The sequence below is a fragment of the Hirundo rustica genome, chromosome 8 (genome assembly GCF_015227805.2).
Source record: "Hirundo rustica isolate bHirRus1 chromosome 8, bHirRus1.pri.v3, whole genome shotgun sequence".
Taxonomy (NCBI): domain Eukaryota; kingdom Metazoa; phylum Chordata; class Aves; order Passeriformes; family Hirundinidae; genus Hirundo; species Hirundo rustica.
The window spans coordinates 21906185-21918881 of NC_053457.1; the positions used below are offsets into that span (position 1 = coordinate 21906185).

Below are 12697 nucleotides of genomic sequence, written 5' to 3' on the forward strand. Positions count from 1 at the left end.
GTGAGGAGTTTGACCAGTTCTGCTGTGATGGAGCAGGGGCCAGGATTTGTTAACAAGGAGCTCACAGCTGCTCTTGGGCATCATAATCACACCGAGCCACTGGCTCCCTTGGTGCTACCGAGCGTATGCTACTATTTCACACAATTTAAATGAGAAATTAAATGGAAAGCTGATGCTACAGGTCTCTGGAAGGTAATCCCTTCCACACAAGGTCCTGCTGACATTTTGTGACACATCTGTGGATTAAAATCAAGGTAAACACCAATGCATCTTAGTGGAACTGCACTCAAATGAGGGTAGTGAGTGCATACCTAGACACAAATGAAGGAAAGCTTCTCCTCAAACCCTGCTACAGAAGACCAGAGAGGAAAAAAGGCTGGTTATCTTCAAAACTGGGACAGAACAGCAAGAGAAAAGAAATGCCTCAGGTAAACAAGGATAATAGCGAGATATATTGAGTAGGAGGGAGAAAATGAAAGTGCTGTCAGAGGTGTGAGCAGGAGTCCCAAAGTGCTGTATTTAATAATCCCTTGACATTTTCAGTAAGAAAGAACAAATGTTTGTGTACTGTGGTAAGGAGCTCTGGCAGTGAAATTGTGTTACTTATACATTATGCAAAAAAATCACACTATGGGTATAGTGTATGTGGCAGAACATTAATCATTAGTGAAACAGATCAGAAGTACACATTGCTGTCCAGGAAAGAAGGACATAAACTGTTGTAGGTATTTTTTATAACCATTATAATAACAAAAATAAATAAAAGACACAAAAATTGTTTGAGTTAATCATGAGAAAAAGAAAGAAAAGCTGGCTTTTCTAAAGGCTTGTGAGGGATATAAGGACCCAGAGGTGGTTATTAATGGTCATCCTTACCAGAGACTTTTAATTTCCTAGAAAGAGGCTGGGCTTTATCAGTGGGAGAATTTGCTGTCCTGCAGGCACCTTGAATGTGTGAAGTGATGAATGCCTTCATTAAACACTCGCTGAGCCAACAAGCAATCAGCCTACTTTCTAATTAGTGAAGGTGTCTCAGAAGACCTGGCCATGGAGAGCGACCTTGATTGGATCAAACAAAATACTTCACCATAATTCAAACGGACACAGAAAAGGAGACAGTGATAAAGATTCTTAATTACAAATGGGAAATCTTTATTTTAGAAATTAAATAGTCAAATGAACAGGGCTGATGCGGCAGTGGATGGGGCTGATGGCAGCTGGGAGCTAACATCTGTCACAGTGTGGGAGCCAGCACGAGAACCTGGACTTGGAACTGGAAAAATAGAGTTTAGGAGGGTTCGGGGCTGGGCTGGGGGGTAACTATTTGCAAATTCAGGGTGCCAAGGGTGATCAAATGCCTACAAATAGAAGAAAGACAAATCAGAAGAAAACATCAGTTCTTGGGAAGAAGAACATTTGGGGGAAGAGCTGGAATTGTTAAACACTATGCAGAGTTAGGTACGAAGACCAAAAGCAAGGGTTTTCAGCCATGTAGTTTAGAAAAGACAAGAAGTGAGGTGGGAACAGAAAAAGGGCTTAGGGAGAGCTCTAAATAGGGATTGTAGCTAAACACCCCAGAAGGCCACAATAGCAGACAGATTAAAAGGAGGAAGAACCTGAAGTGATACGCCAATAGTTTAATGGAGCAAAGTTAAAGAAGGATGGAAAATCTTCATCTGAGATGAAGACCAGCATATGAGAGTGTAGGGCAGGTAGCAAGGTTTGTTACCATACCCATGAGCTCTGAGAGCAGCACACACCAAACAGCTCTGTTTAAGGAGGGCAGGGAGGAGAGCAAGCAAAGGGCAGGGAATTGAGCAACCACGAGTCCATTTTTAAAGGTCTATTGATTCATAGGGTACCAGGCTGTAGAAGAAATTTGGAAGGGGAAGTGTATCAAAGTAAATCAGATAAATTGCAGGGGAGCCTGACCAAGGGAGAGGATGCCAAAATCATCTCACATCTCTAGACAAGAGAAAGGAACAAGAGACCTCAAGTGAACTTCAGTGCTATTGCATGAAAACACAGTTAGGAAGGAACTGCGAAGCACATAAGGAATTAGGAAGACAAGAGACAACTGGCATGGGGGGAAGGGGGCGGGCATGGACTACTGCAGCTCACCAAGGCTAACCCCAGAGAACAATCTCAATGTTTTTGCTAACAGTCTTGTATAAAACCCAGGAATTTTCTGATTTTCTCCATTTCTCCAGTCCCACTGAGGGGCAGAGAGGCCAGGTGGTGGCACACAGAACTCCTCTGCCTGTGCGGTAGTGGGAACTGGCCGAACATCTCCGGAGAAGATGCTGACCTGCATGTATCTGATGAGCACATTCCTGGCACACTGAGCAATGTCCTACCCTCTCCTCCTCCCACCTCCAAAAACAGGAGGTGACTCACAGAGAGGCTTTCTCTGTACCTGGAGTGCACCGGGTTGGCCTTTTTCACATGATCAGCTCTGCCGCAGGCAGCAGCAGGAGCAGGCAGCCCAGGAGCCAAGCGCTGCCCTCACACATTACATAATGCAGCATGTCACTGCTGCAGCCATTCCTTAGACTCACTCACCACAGTGTGACGTAGTGAGGAACACGCGGCACAACACAATTCCCAGTGGGAGGGAAAAACACATGCTGTGCGTATTCTCAAGGTATGGTTAATGAAATACAGCTCTCAGCATCTCTCGGGCTGCTGGCAGCTGCTGCATTACGAATGCTGTCACAGCTGCAAAAAAGTACAGCTCTTTCTAAGGAGATTTCTAAAGATTTCTTCATCTGTTCTTCTTCCTTTAAACCACTTGCACAGAAACACTTCATAGACCTCCTTCTCACTGCTGAGCTGAAAGCTAAGTAATGAGAAGCTATTTCCTGTCCTATACTCCTCCGCAGAGAACAGAATGGAGAATGCTGTCTGGGCAGTGCTGCAAGGCAGGTTCCATGCCCATGCTGCCAGGCCTCTGCAGACACATCAGCCCCCGGGGGACAGGCTCACCTGCTGAGCCAGCAACCTGTGAGGCCAAAGGCTCCTAAAGTCTTCATTCCATCACAGGTACATCGAGGACTGACGGCCCTCAATCCACCCGGGGATGTTCCACCAGGTGACACAAGGGTCATCCACGCACCAGCACATGCAGGGACCGATTCCCCCCAGCGTCCCTGGTACCTGCCACGTCCTGCCAGGAGGCCGTGTGGGGCTGCCCGTGGAGGCTGCTGACCTGGAAATCATTGGGGGTGCAGAGGGGTGCAGGGGAAGCCCGGGGTTGGGGGGAGGGTGGCCCAGCGACCTCACCCTTCTTGAACTCCTCAAGCAGCGTGTCGAGGCGCGTGTCATTGAAGACGCAGTGGAGCGGGCGGCGGTAGAAGCGGGTGACAGTCTGCAGGGGAGTGCAGTCGTCGGGGTCGACAAAGGCCAGGTCTTTGACAAAGAGCAGGTCGACAATGTTGTCGCGCCGGTCACCCTCATAGACTGGGATGCGGGTGTAGCCAGATCGGAGGATCTCAGAGACGGTGGCGAAGTCCAGCACGGCATCGGCCCGGAGCATGAAGCAGTCGGCCAGAGGCGTCAGCACATCCTCCACCACCTTGGTGCGTAGCTCCAGCGCGCCCTGCACCATGGCCAGCTCCTCCCGCACCAGGTCGCCGTGGGGGCCGGCGGCGCGCAGCGTCTCCAGCAGCCGCTCCCGCGTAGAGAAGACGCTGAGCTCCTGCCGCAGCGCCCAGTCCAGCAACCGGCTGAGCGGGTAGCAGAGGGGGAAGGCGGCCAGCATCAGCAGCCGGGTGAGGCAGAGCGTGCGGGAGGCGATGGCCAGCCCGTGCCGCGAGCACACCGAGTAGGGCAGCACCTCGCCGCCCAGGAAGACGGCGGCGGTGCACAGCAGCACCGGCAGCCAGGGCGCTCCCCGCGGCCCGCCGGCCGCCGCCGCCGGCCCGCCGCCGGGCAGCGAGGCGCAGAGCCAGCCGGCCAGGGCCGCGTTGGCCCCCGCCTGCCCCAGCAGAAGCGTGCACAGCAGGTAGGTGCCGCCGCCGCCGCGCACCGCCTGCACCCGCCGCGCCTGCTCCCGCTCGGCGGCAGAGCCGCTGTTGCGCAGGACGCGGAGCTCCAGCGGGTCCAGCGAGAGCAGCGAGAGGCGCAGCCCGCTGAACAGCGCCGACAGCCCCAGCAGCAGCAGGGCGCCCAGCGCCCGCAGCCAGCCCGCCTCCGGCAGCGGCAGCAGCCAAGCGCCCAGCGGCGGGGCGGCCGGCCGCACCCGCAGCAAGAAGCCGCCCGCCGCGCCGTGGTGCGCCCAGGCCCGCCCGTCCCAGGCGCACAGCGAGAAGAGCCGCCCGCCCGGCGCCGCCGCCGCCTCGCCCTTGCGCGGCTCCCGCACCCGCACCTCGGCCAGCGCCGAGCCCGCCGCGCCGCCCGAGCGCAGCGGCCCCACCACCTCCACGTCCGAGGCCCAGGCGCTGCGCTCCCGGCACCGCTCCGCCGGGCCCCGCGTCGCCGCGCTCCCCGCCGCCGCCTCCTCGATGAAGACCAGCCGCGGCTCCCGCTCCCCCGCCGGCCCGCGGCTGCCGTTGCCCTCGGGCGGCGGCTGGAAGTAGAGGCGCAGGAGGAAGCGGCTGCCCTCGGCCGCCTGCACCGCGCCGCCCTCCAGAGACACCCGGCCCGGCGTCGTGTCCTCGGGCCGCAGCCCCAGCAGCCAGGCGGCCCCGGCCGGCGGCCGCGGCGACAGCGAGAAGAAGAGCAGCAGCACGGCGCCCCGGCTCCGGCCCCAGCTGCCGCCGCTGCCGCCGCGCCCCGGGCCCGCCGCCGCCGCCATGCCGCTGTGCCGGCAGCGCAGCGCCCGCCCGCCGCCCCGGGACTGCAGCGGGGAGCCGGCACGGCACGGCACGGCACGGCACGGCACGGCACGGCGCGGCGGCACACGTGGGCCGGGGGCGGGCGGTCGCCGCGCCACGTGCGACCGGGAGCCGGCCCGCGGCGCCCCGGCGGGAGGGGCCGGCGGAGCGGGGCCGCCAACCGGGACGCTACGCGGGGGACCGAGGAGTTGGCCCGCACGGCCCGTGCGGGAGCATCCCCGCGGCGGGCGGCGCCTGGAGAGATGCTGGCGGATCCGCCCGGAGCGCGCTGGAGGTGACACGGGGCAGCCGCCAGCCCGGGCAGCCAGAGCGGGCTGCGGGCACGAACAGCGAGCTCTGCCCCCGCCACCCGCGGCTGCGCTGGCTCCCGGTGTCACACCAGCTACACTGCCCGCGGGTTGCGGTGCGGGGGCCGCGCCTCCCCTCCGCTGTGCGGTCGGGGTTTGCTGAGGGGCTCCTGCCAGCAGTCTTTGGGATTTGCATTCAGCCTCCCTCTGTTATCTGTCGAGGCCCTACTCATCTGGGAGTGGTTTGATTTTTTTTTTTTTTTTGCCTTTTTTTAGTGGGGGGTGGGTAGTTTTTAGATTTTTAGGTTTTCTAGGAAACAAATGTACCACACTGTAACTACATTTATTCTCATGTCTAGACCTGATGGGGAATGTTGCTAGGGTTTATCAGCTTCAGAAGTATGTGCTCAAGAATGCACTTAGGGACTCTTTAGACTTTTGTGTCTTCCCTGGACCAACACTCATGACAAACTTGAAAGGAGGCTGGGGAACTGGAAAGAAGTTGCATATAACTGCAACAGGCTCAGCAGCGGCAAAGCAGAAGGCCAGAAAATGTCATGGAGGCAAAGGAAGTGCCCGAAAAATTTTGATTATTCACTCATTATTGCTCCCATGAAAATGGGTCACTTTCTGTGTCAGTATGTCAGCAGGCAGACAGGCATGAAAAGCTACCAGGGGGATCTGTGCTCCTTTCTGTGTCGCCAGAGACCCTTCTCTCTCTGGGAGAGGCAGAATTTTTGTCCCAAATGCGATAAATTCACTGGTGTTCACAGTGTGCGTTGTGTGCTGTTTCACAGCCTCTTGCTGATCTTCCACTTTCTAACACCCCTTTAGTACGATTGGGGAAATATTACCTGGTGCCTCTGCCTGGGCATGATTGATGAGGGAGCCAACTGAGAACCCGCTTGTGCGGACCTTGCCCCACGTTATGCTGCCTGGGGGACAGATCTCACCAGCTGCCTTAAGCAGCACCCAGAATGACTCGGGACCAGCACAGCCTGCTTCTGCCTGCCTATCTGCAGGGTGGGGGGAATGAGCACACGGCTGCTCCTTCCTTACTGAGGATCTGGTGGGAGCTACTGTCTGAGATCATCCCATATTTCAGCAACAGGAGGCTGTCATTAGCCCTGAATTTCTCGCAGACTTCTTGGTGCTGAGAATAACGTAAAGACGGTCTGGTTTTGTGTATCACTGCCACAGCGCTTTGTATTGCTGTTTGGGAGCCGTGTACCCATGCCAGTAGTTACTCGTATTTCCTAACTTGCAAGTTAGATTCCTCAAAGGCTTTCTAGTGATGCGTTTCTCGGTATCGAACTGAAGACTGTGAATTACAGATGTGCTTTTTTTAGTTAATTATGCACTTGGAAAGTATTCTTGTCCAAATTCCTTTTCACCAGAAATCTCTGGACAGCGATTTGGAAACCACTGGTCTAGCCTGGAATAATGTGGGGAAAAAACCATGGCACGGCAGGAGGAGGAACCACAAGGTGGCAATATCTCGCCGCACTTTTACTGGCAAAATAAAGCTCTCACAGAAAAAAAGAATTAAATAAATCGCAGACAGTAACTGTGTAAAGCTAAGCAGAGGCGTTAGTCACATCTTGTATCTTCCAGAGCCACAGCAACGTTTGTTTTGATGATGGATTTTCTTTTCCGAATGCTCTTCCCATGAGTGTGAAAATCTCAGTCTTGAGGAGCTGACACTGTAGGCCACTCTTTGCTGGCTTTTCCATCCTTTGCCCCCAAATAGGCAGCAGATGTTGCTCTCCGGTAGTTAGATTGCTAACTACCGGTGCTGCTTGTGTGCCTGCAGGCAGAGCTACTGTGTGCTGGGAGAGAAAGTTTCCTCCTGCACTGGAGGCACTGTCTGGTTCAGGGCATTGCTAACCTCATGTTGTACTAATGTACAATATAATGGTTGCATCAGCACCCTGCTTTGTGTGCTGACGTGCCTCAATGAGAGCAAAATCACCTGGATGTTAGGATTAGGCAGTGACCTGCAGGTTGAGAGTGTATTTGGTCCTGGGGGGACTGCAAAGCCATAGGCGACAGTGGCTCCACTCAGAAAAAGATGTGGCCAGAAGAGAAATAACGCTCAGTTTAAGGTAGAGCCTCTCTGGTCCTGCAGTATCAAACACCATCTGTTGCTATGAGCTCCATCTCGATCAGGACATAGTTGTGTTCCTGCCAGATGTTAGCTTACATGTGCTACATGTAAAAGTAAACTGGTGTGAAAGCTGTGGTCAGATGTGCTTTCAGTAGGATTTGCCCCGCATAAGTGATGACGTGCTAGCCAGCCTCTTGCTGAGAGGATGCACTCCAGAAGTTGCAGGTGTGTGGTTGGAGTGCGTTCAATGAGTCAAGATAGGAAATATCTTCCAAAGCTGCAAATAAGGCAAAACAAACTCAGCTTTAGCACATGCTCAATTGATCGAGTCTTTGGCAAAATATGACATGAATTTGCAATGTTCTCACTGAAGCCTGTCCTGGCTGTATCCTGCCTGGTTAGTCCTTCAGCAAGTACAGCATAGCTGTCCTTTTTCTCTTATGCTGAACCCTACTTATTTTACCCATTTTTCCCTAACTTTTCAGTTAGGATTGACAACCTGATTCCCACTCACCAGCACTGCTCAGGTTCTGTTTTACACTGTGTCTGCCACCACTGAGCTCCCTCTGCAGCTTGTGCCACAGCCTACAATATCCACAAACCTGCCAGTGGTGACTTCTCTAGTCACCGCTGTCCTCTTCCAGCTCTGGCTGTTCAGGTCCAGACAGGACCTGCAGGAAGTGGGGAGCATGAACATGGGGAGTTTCCGAAAGTCTCTGCATGGCCTTGGCTTTAAGGTCTGAAATCGGAGTCCGGGAGGCTGTGAGTTGCAATTCACTTCCTTCCTGGTTGATGTGAGCCCAGGGGCTCTGCTGTCCGCTGGTCCTCTAGAAAAGGGCCGGGAGCCACCAGGGACTCCTAGTGGGGATAGAAATGTTAGCAATCCAAATCATGATGGGAAACAGAAGGAGTAAAAAAAAAAAATAAATAAATAAATAAATAAAAAAAATTTTTTTTTCCTCCAGAAAGGAGGAGGAAATCTAGCAAGGACAAGGCTGGCTTCTCCTGGAACATATGTGCAATCCGATTGTCACTAATGCTCTGTAGCCAGCTTAGAGAAAATACTTTCCCTAAGTGAAATAAACACTGTGATGTGGGATATATGATAACTTCAGAAGCAGAAGGAATAAGACCTCAGGCAAGAGAGCTGCAAACAGCGTATTTTGGTAGTTTTTTTCCCTCTCCTTTTTTCCATCTCTAAGTCTGTGGTGTTCAATTAACCCTCTTTATCCTGGCCACAATGGCTGCAGCTTTGCAAGGCTTCACCCAGCCTTCTGGACGATAATGTGTTAAGCACTTGGTTTGTGATAACCAGTTTTCTCCTGAAATGATACCAAAAGTCTGGTGTTTTGATTTAAACTGTTTTCCAAGCATTTTGGTTAATAACAAAAGACAGTCCATTCCAAGAGAATCTAGCTTGAGGAAGCCATGAAATCTAATTCATTTTTGCAACTTAAATGTATAATCAGTGACATATGGTAATAGTAAATACGGGGGGAAATGTCATTGTTTCAGTCAAATTTCTGCATTCAGTCAAAACCTAATAGCTGTAACATCAAACTGTATTTTCCATTGAACAGGAAATAAAGCATCATTTTTTTCAAAGAAAATGGACATGCAATTGCATGCCTATTACATTGCTTATATAGCTTTATTTTTAGCATTCTCCATTCTGCTGTTCAAAAGGACTAACAGAAGGGAAATTGTGGAGGGAGAAGATACAAGGCAACACCCGGTTGCCCATGTTAGAAAGGACAAAGATGTCTGTGCTGTGAATAAATACACTTTCCTTACTTCTTTTTTTTTTTTTTTTTTTTTTTTTTTTTTTTTTTTTTTTTTTTTTTTTTTTTTTTTTGTGGGCAATAAGCTTCTGTGCCTGGGTTACAGACTCTGCACCTCACCCTTCACTTCTGCGGACATGCCAGCCCTTGAGCAATGAGGTGAGAACAAGTTTCTGTAAGGGCTCTGGAATTTATACAGAAAGAACATTGCTTTTTCTGGATTTATTTGAGAGCTTTTTCTGGGCAATGGAAGCAGAGTACTTGGTTTAAAGTCCATCTGGCATCAGCCTGTCTCCTCCTCCCTCCATGAGTACAGGTCACTGATGTACTGCTGGCCTTTCCCCCTCATTCAGTGGTGCTCTCTTCCGAGCCTCTGCATTTTGTGGTTCCTTATGGGCATTTAACTTTATTTCTACTTCATCTATTTGTCTGGTTTTTAGGCACGATCCATAGTTTTCTCCTCTTGCTCTCTAGCTGTGAGTTTCATGCTTTGCTTCTGATTTCTCTGATGCACACCAAGAGTTTGCAGCTTTGAGAGAGCTGATTTGTCCAGTCTTTGTCTGCAGCAGCGCCTTGCTGGGATGTCTGGATACAGCTGGTGACAGAGAGCTTATTTGCCCTATGCAAATAAATACAGGGAACAGGGATTTACCATTTTATCATTACCTGGAATATTCCAATTCTTTTCTGTCTCTCTCACCCCAGCAGCATCTCTGATTTGAGAGCATTTTGGCTGCTGTTTCTTCCCCTGAGCTCCATCTCCTCGTTGATTTCTGCGCACAGTCCCTTCCTCTTTTTCATAATTGACTCGTTTGCTCCTCCAGTCTTGCACTTCATCCATCTTCTTACTTCCCCTCTCTGATGTAATTCTCATGTCCACTTCCTCCATTTTTGCTGCTGGAATGTAAAGCATCCCTCCAGAAAAATAGAAGGTTTCTGTCAATTTTTACCATCCCCCTCATGTTCCCTCTCCCTTCACCTCTATCATCTCCCCCAGATGGTGGGACAAACACTCACTTGCATTCATTCTCAGGCTTGTAAAATTGGCATATTCACTTCTCTTTCTTTTTCACGTGATGATGTGAAACAGGGATAATTCTACACATTTCTCTGCTGCTCAGGGCTGGGCTCAGTTTGAGGAAAATGGTTTCCGAGGCTGTTCAGGGCACTGCAGAGCTCCAGTTCCACTGTTCTGTTCTCACTCTGTATCTCTTTGACTGTGACAAATTGCTGCTGTATTTGGTGCTTCTCGAGATATAAAAGAAAAAGTGAAATCAGACCTGGCCATTGATGAGTACAGAGAAGTTAATGGAGCCAAAGAGCATTCTCTGTCCAAGGGCATTGTTGTACACTGAAATGTTCTCAGTCATTATGTAGGATTTTTTCCTTCTTGCTGAAGAGGCACTGGGCAAAGGGGATTTCTGTGTGCTGAGATGGGACCTGGTTTGAGTCCCCAAAGCAATTTCTACAGCTTTACGGAAATCGTGTATCTCAGTCTTTCAAGGACCCTAGAAGTCCTGTTGGGAGATGAATACTTTGTGATTTCACAAGTCCTCTCCACGGAACAAATCAGCAGGCCCGGGGTACTCTGGGCTTGTAAGAGTATTTTTGAGACCATGCATCAGAAGTCGGATAACATAGAACAATAAGGCAGATTAAAGAAAACAATAAATGCTGTTTATTCCAACAGAGTACATGGTATCTAACTTCTCACTGAACTGGAAACTGAGTTACAAAAACTGAAAAAAAAACAAAACAAAAAAAAATTGGTAGCTGCCTAAAACTCCGTTTCACTCTCCCAGTTTCATGTCATCCTGTCCCCTGTCCCCCCGTCCCTCCCACTCTTTTTTTTTAAAGGGTTTTTTCATTATGCAGCTAGTGAGTACGGATCGACTCTCAAAGAAACGTGATTTTTCCTGTTGCCAGATTTGGAAATACCCGTTTGTGTTCCTTTCACACTGGCAAAAATGCAAAGACAACATTGCCAACTGTGCTTTTCCTGACCAGGCCATTGGTTTTGATCGATGCCTTGCCTTTTGCATGTTTGGAGGGAGGAAGCTCTCTCAGTGGGCTTGCTTTCCTCCTGCTGTGGCTGAGCTCCCTAGCCAGCCAGTCCTTCTAGCTCAGACAGAGGTATTTGCTTTTCACAAAACTTCCCAGGTCACCTACATTAAAGAGCAATACGTGGATACTGTATTAAATCAAGCAACTGTCCTCTGTCTGTTTGATCTGGTTAGACATGATACATAAACATGTTAGAAAATGGTTTCAGCAGTGGAGTTCAGACTGTGTGACACCCACCTTGAGGCACTGGCAGTTTTAGGAGGTTGCATTCCAGACGTTAACGCTCTTGTGGTGAAAATGATGGACACTGCATTGCAGAATGAGCAAAAAGCTCGGTAAAAAGAATCTGTCATGCAATTGCACGCTCTGATGATCACAGTTTTACCGTATTCACTGGTTTTGCTCTTCTAAGAAATCGTCATAGCATGCTACGGGGCAGAAGCTTAAGAGCCTGAAAAGAAACTGTGGTTTTGTGAAGTATGGATAACACTCTTAATTTTCACTTGCTGAATTTTCTCCCTGCTGGCTTCTTTTAGAGCATCCATAACTCAGATTTACTTGACAGCACTACAGAAACAGACATGGTTGATATCTTGGGAATCAAAGACATGATGATTTTTTTTTTTTAAGGGCTGTCTAGCCTGTTTTATCCTTCCCAGCCTAATGGAGGTTTGTTTGGTACAGGACATCCTCTGATGATAATAACTTTCATCATTTATGAGCAAAGTTTATTTTTTAGTGAACTAAAAATGTTCTTCCTAAGGAGATTTCTGCCATTTTCTTTTGGGCCAATTTGTATAGCCTGAGATCTGAGTTTAGATTTCCGCTGTGCTTTTTCTTCTCTCTCTCTCTCTCTTTTTTTTTTTTTTTTTTTTATCTAAAGATGTTTCCTCTGCTGAAAACCTTCAACAACTGCTCAGGCCATTTACAAGAAGCACTTTCACAGGCAGTAGCTCTACAGAAGAGATGGAAAAGCGAAGTGACTACCTATAATAATGAAGTTAAATGCAGTTTTAAGTGTTTGTGAACTGCAACTGACTGAGAGGGTGCCAAATATTTTGCAAATATATACAAAAAGACAGGCCCCTGCTCTAATCAGCTTGTAAATTAAAAGAAAAGTACATTGGCAAGAGCAGAAGAGATGATATGACATGCTTTAAATAGTTTATAGGGAGCTGGAGGATTGTTGTTTATTTGGTGATGTTGGGAAAATATTTAATGTGCTTTGGTCAAGCTCTTTATAGAAATGCTTCTCCTCCCCCAGTTTTCTTTTCCAATGACTGTTTTGGAGATTCAAACCAGCAAGTTTAGAGTAGACGGAAAACGGAGAAACCTATTTCGAAATTGACAAAACCGCGAGTAAATCTTTATGGATACTTTTTATGTGAGTCAGGCTTTCTAAAGTAATTATCGTAATATAAGAAAGGATCATCGCTTCTCCGCCCCTGCGGACGGCGAGCCAGGGTCGCAGCTGGTGCAAATTGAGATAGCTCCTATGCGGTGTGCGAGGCTGGGGGGGAGGTGGCCGTGTTCCCCCTTCGCGGCTTCCCGGGCCATCGCCGAGCTGCGCCGGGCGGCAGCGGCGGCTCCCGGGACTCGCAGCTCCCGGGGCCCGGGACTCCC

General features: G+C 49.9%; 1 protein-coding gene across 1 annotated transcript in view; it reads right to left on the reverse strand.

Annotated features, from left to right (window-relative positions):
• CNNM1 (cyclin and CBS domain divalent metal cation transport mediator 1) overlaps positions 1-12697 on the reverse strand; it is a 29457-nt gene that overhangs the window by 14654 nt on the left and 2106 nt on the right. The window contains exons 2-3 of the mRNA XM_040071389.2: positions 7832-7900; positions 3283-4736 (exon numbers count right to left, since the gene is read on the reverse strand). Of these exons, the coding sequence (XP_039927323.1) occupies positions 3283-4736; positions 7832-7900 (1523 nt within the window). The remainder of the gene's footprint in view (positions 1-3282; positions 4737-7831; positions 7901-12697) is intronic.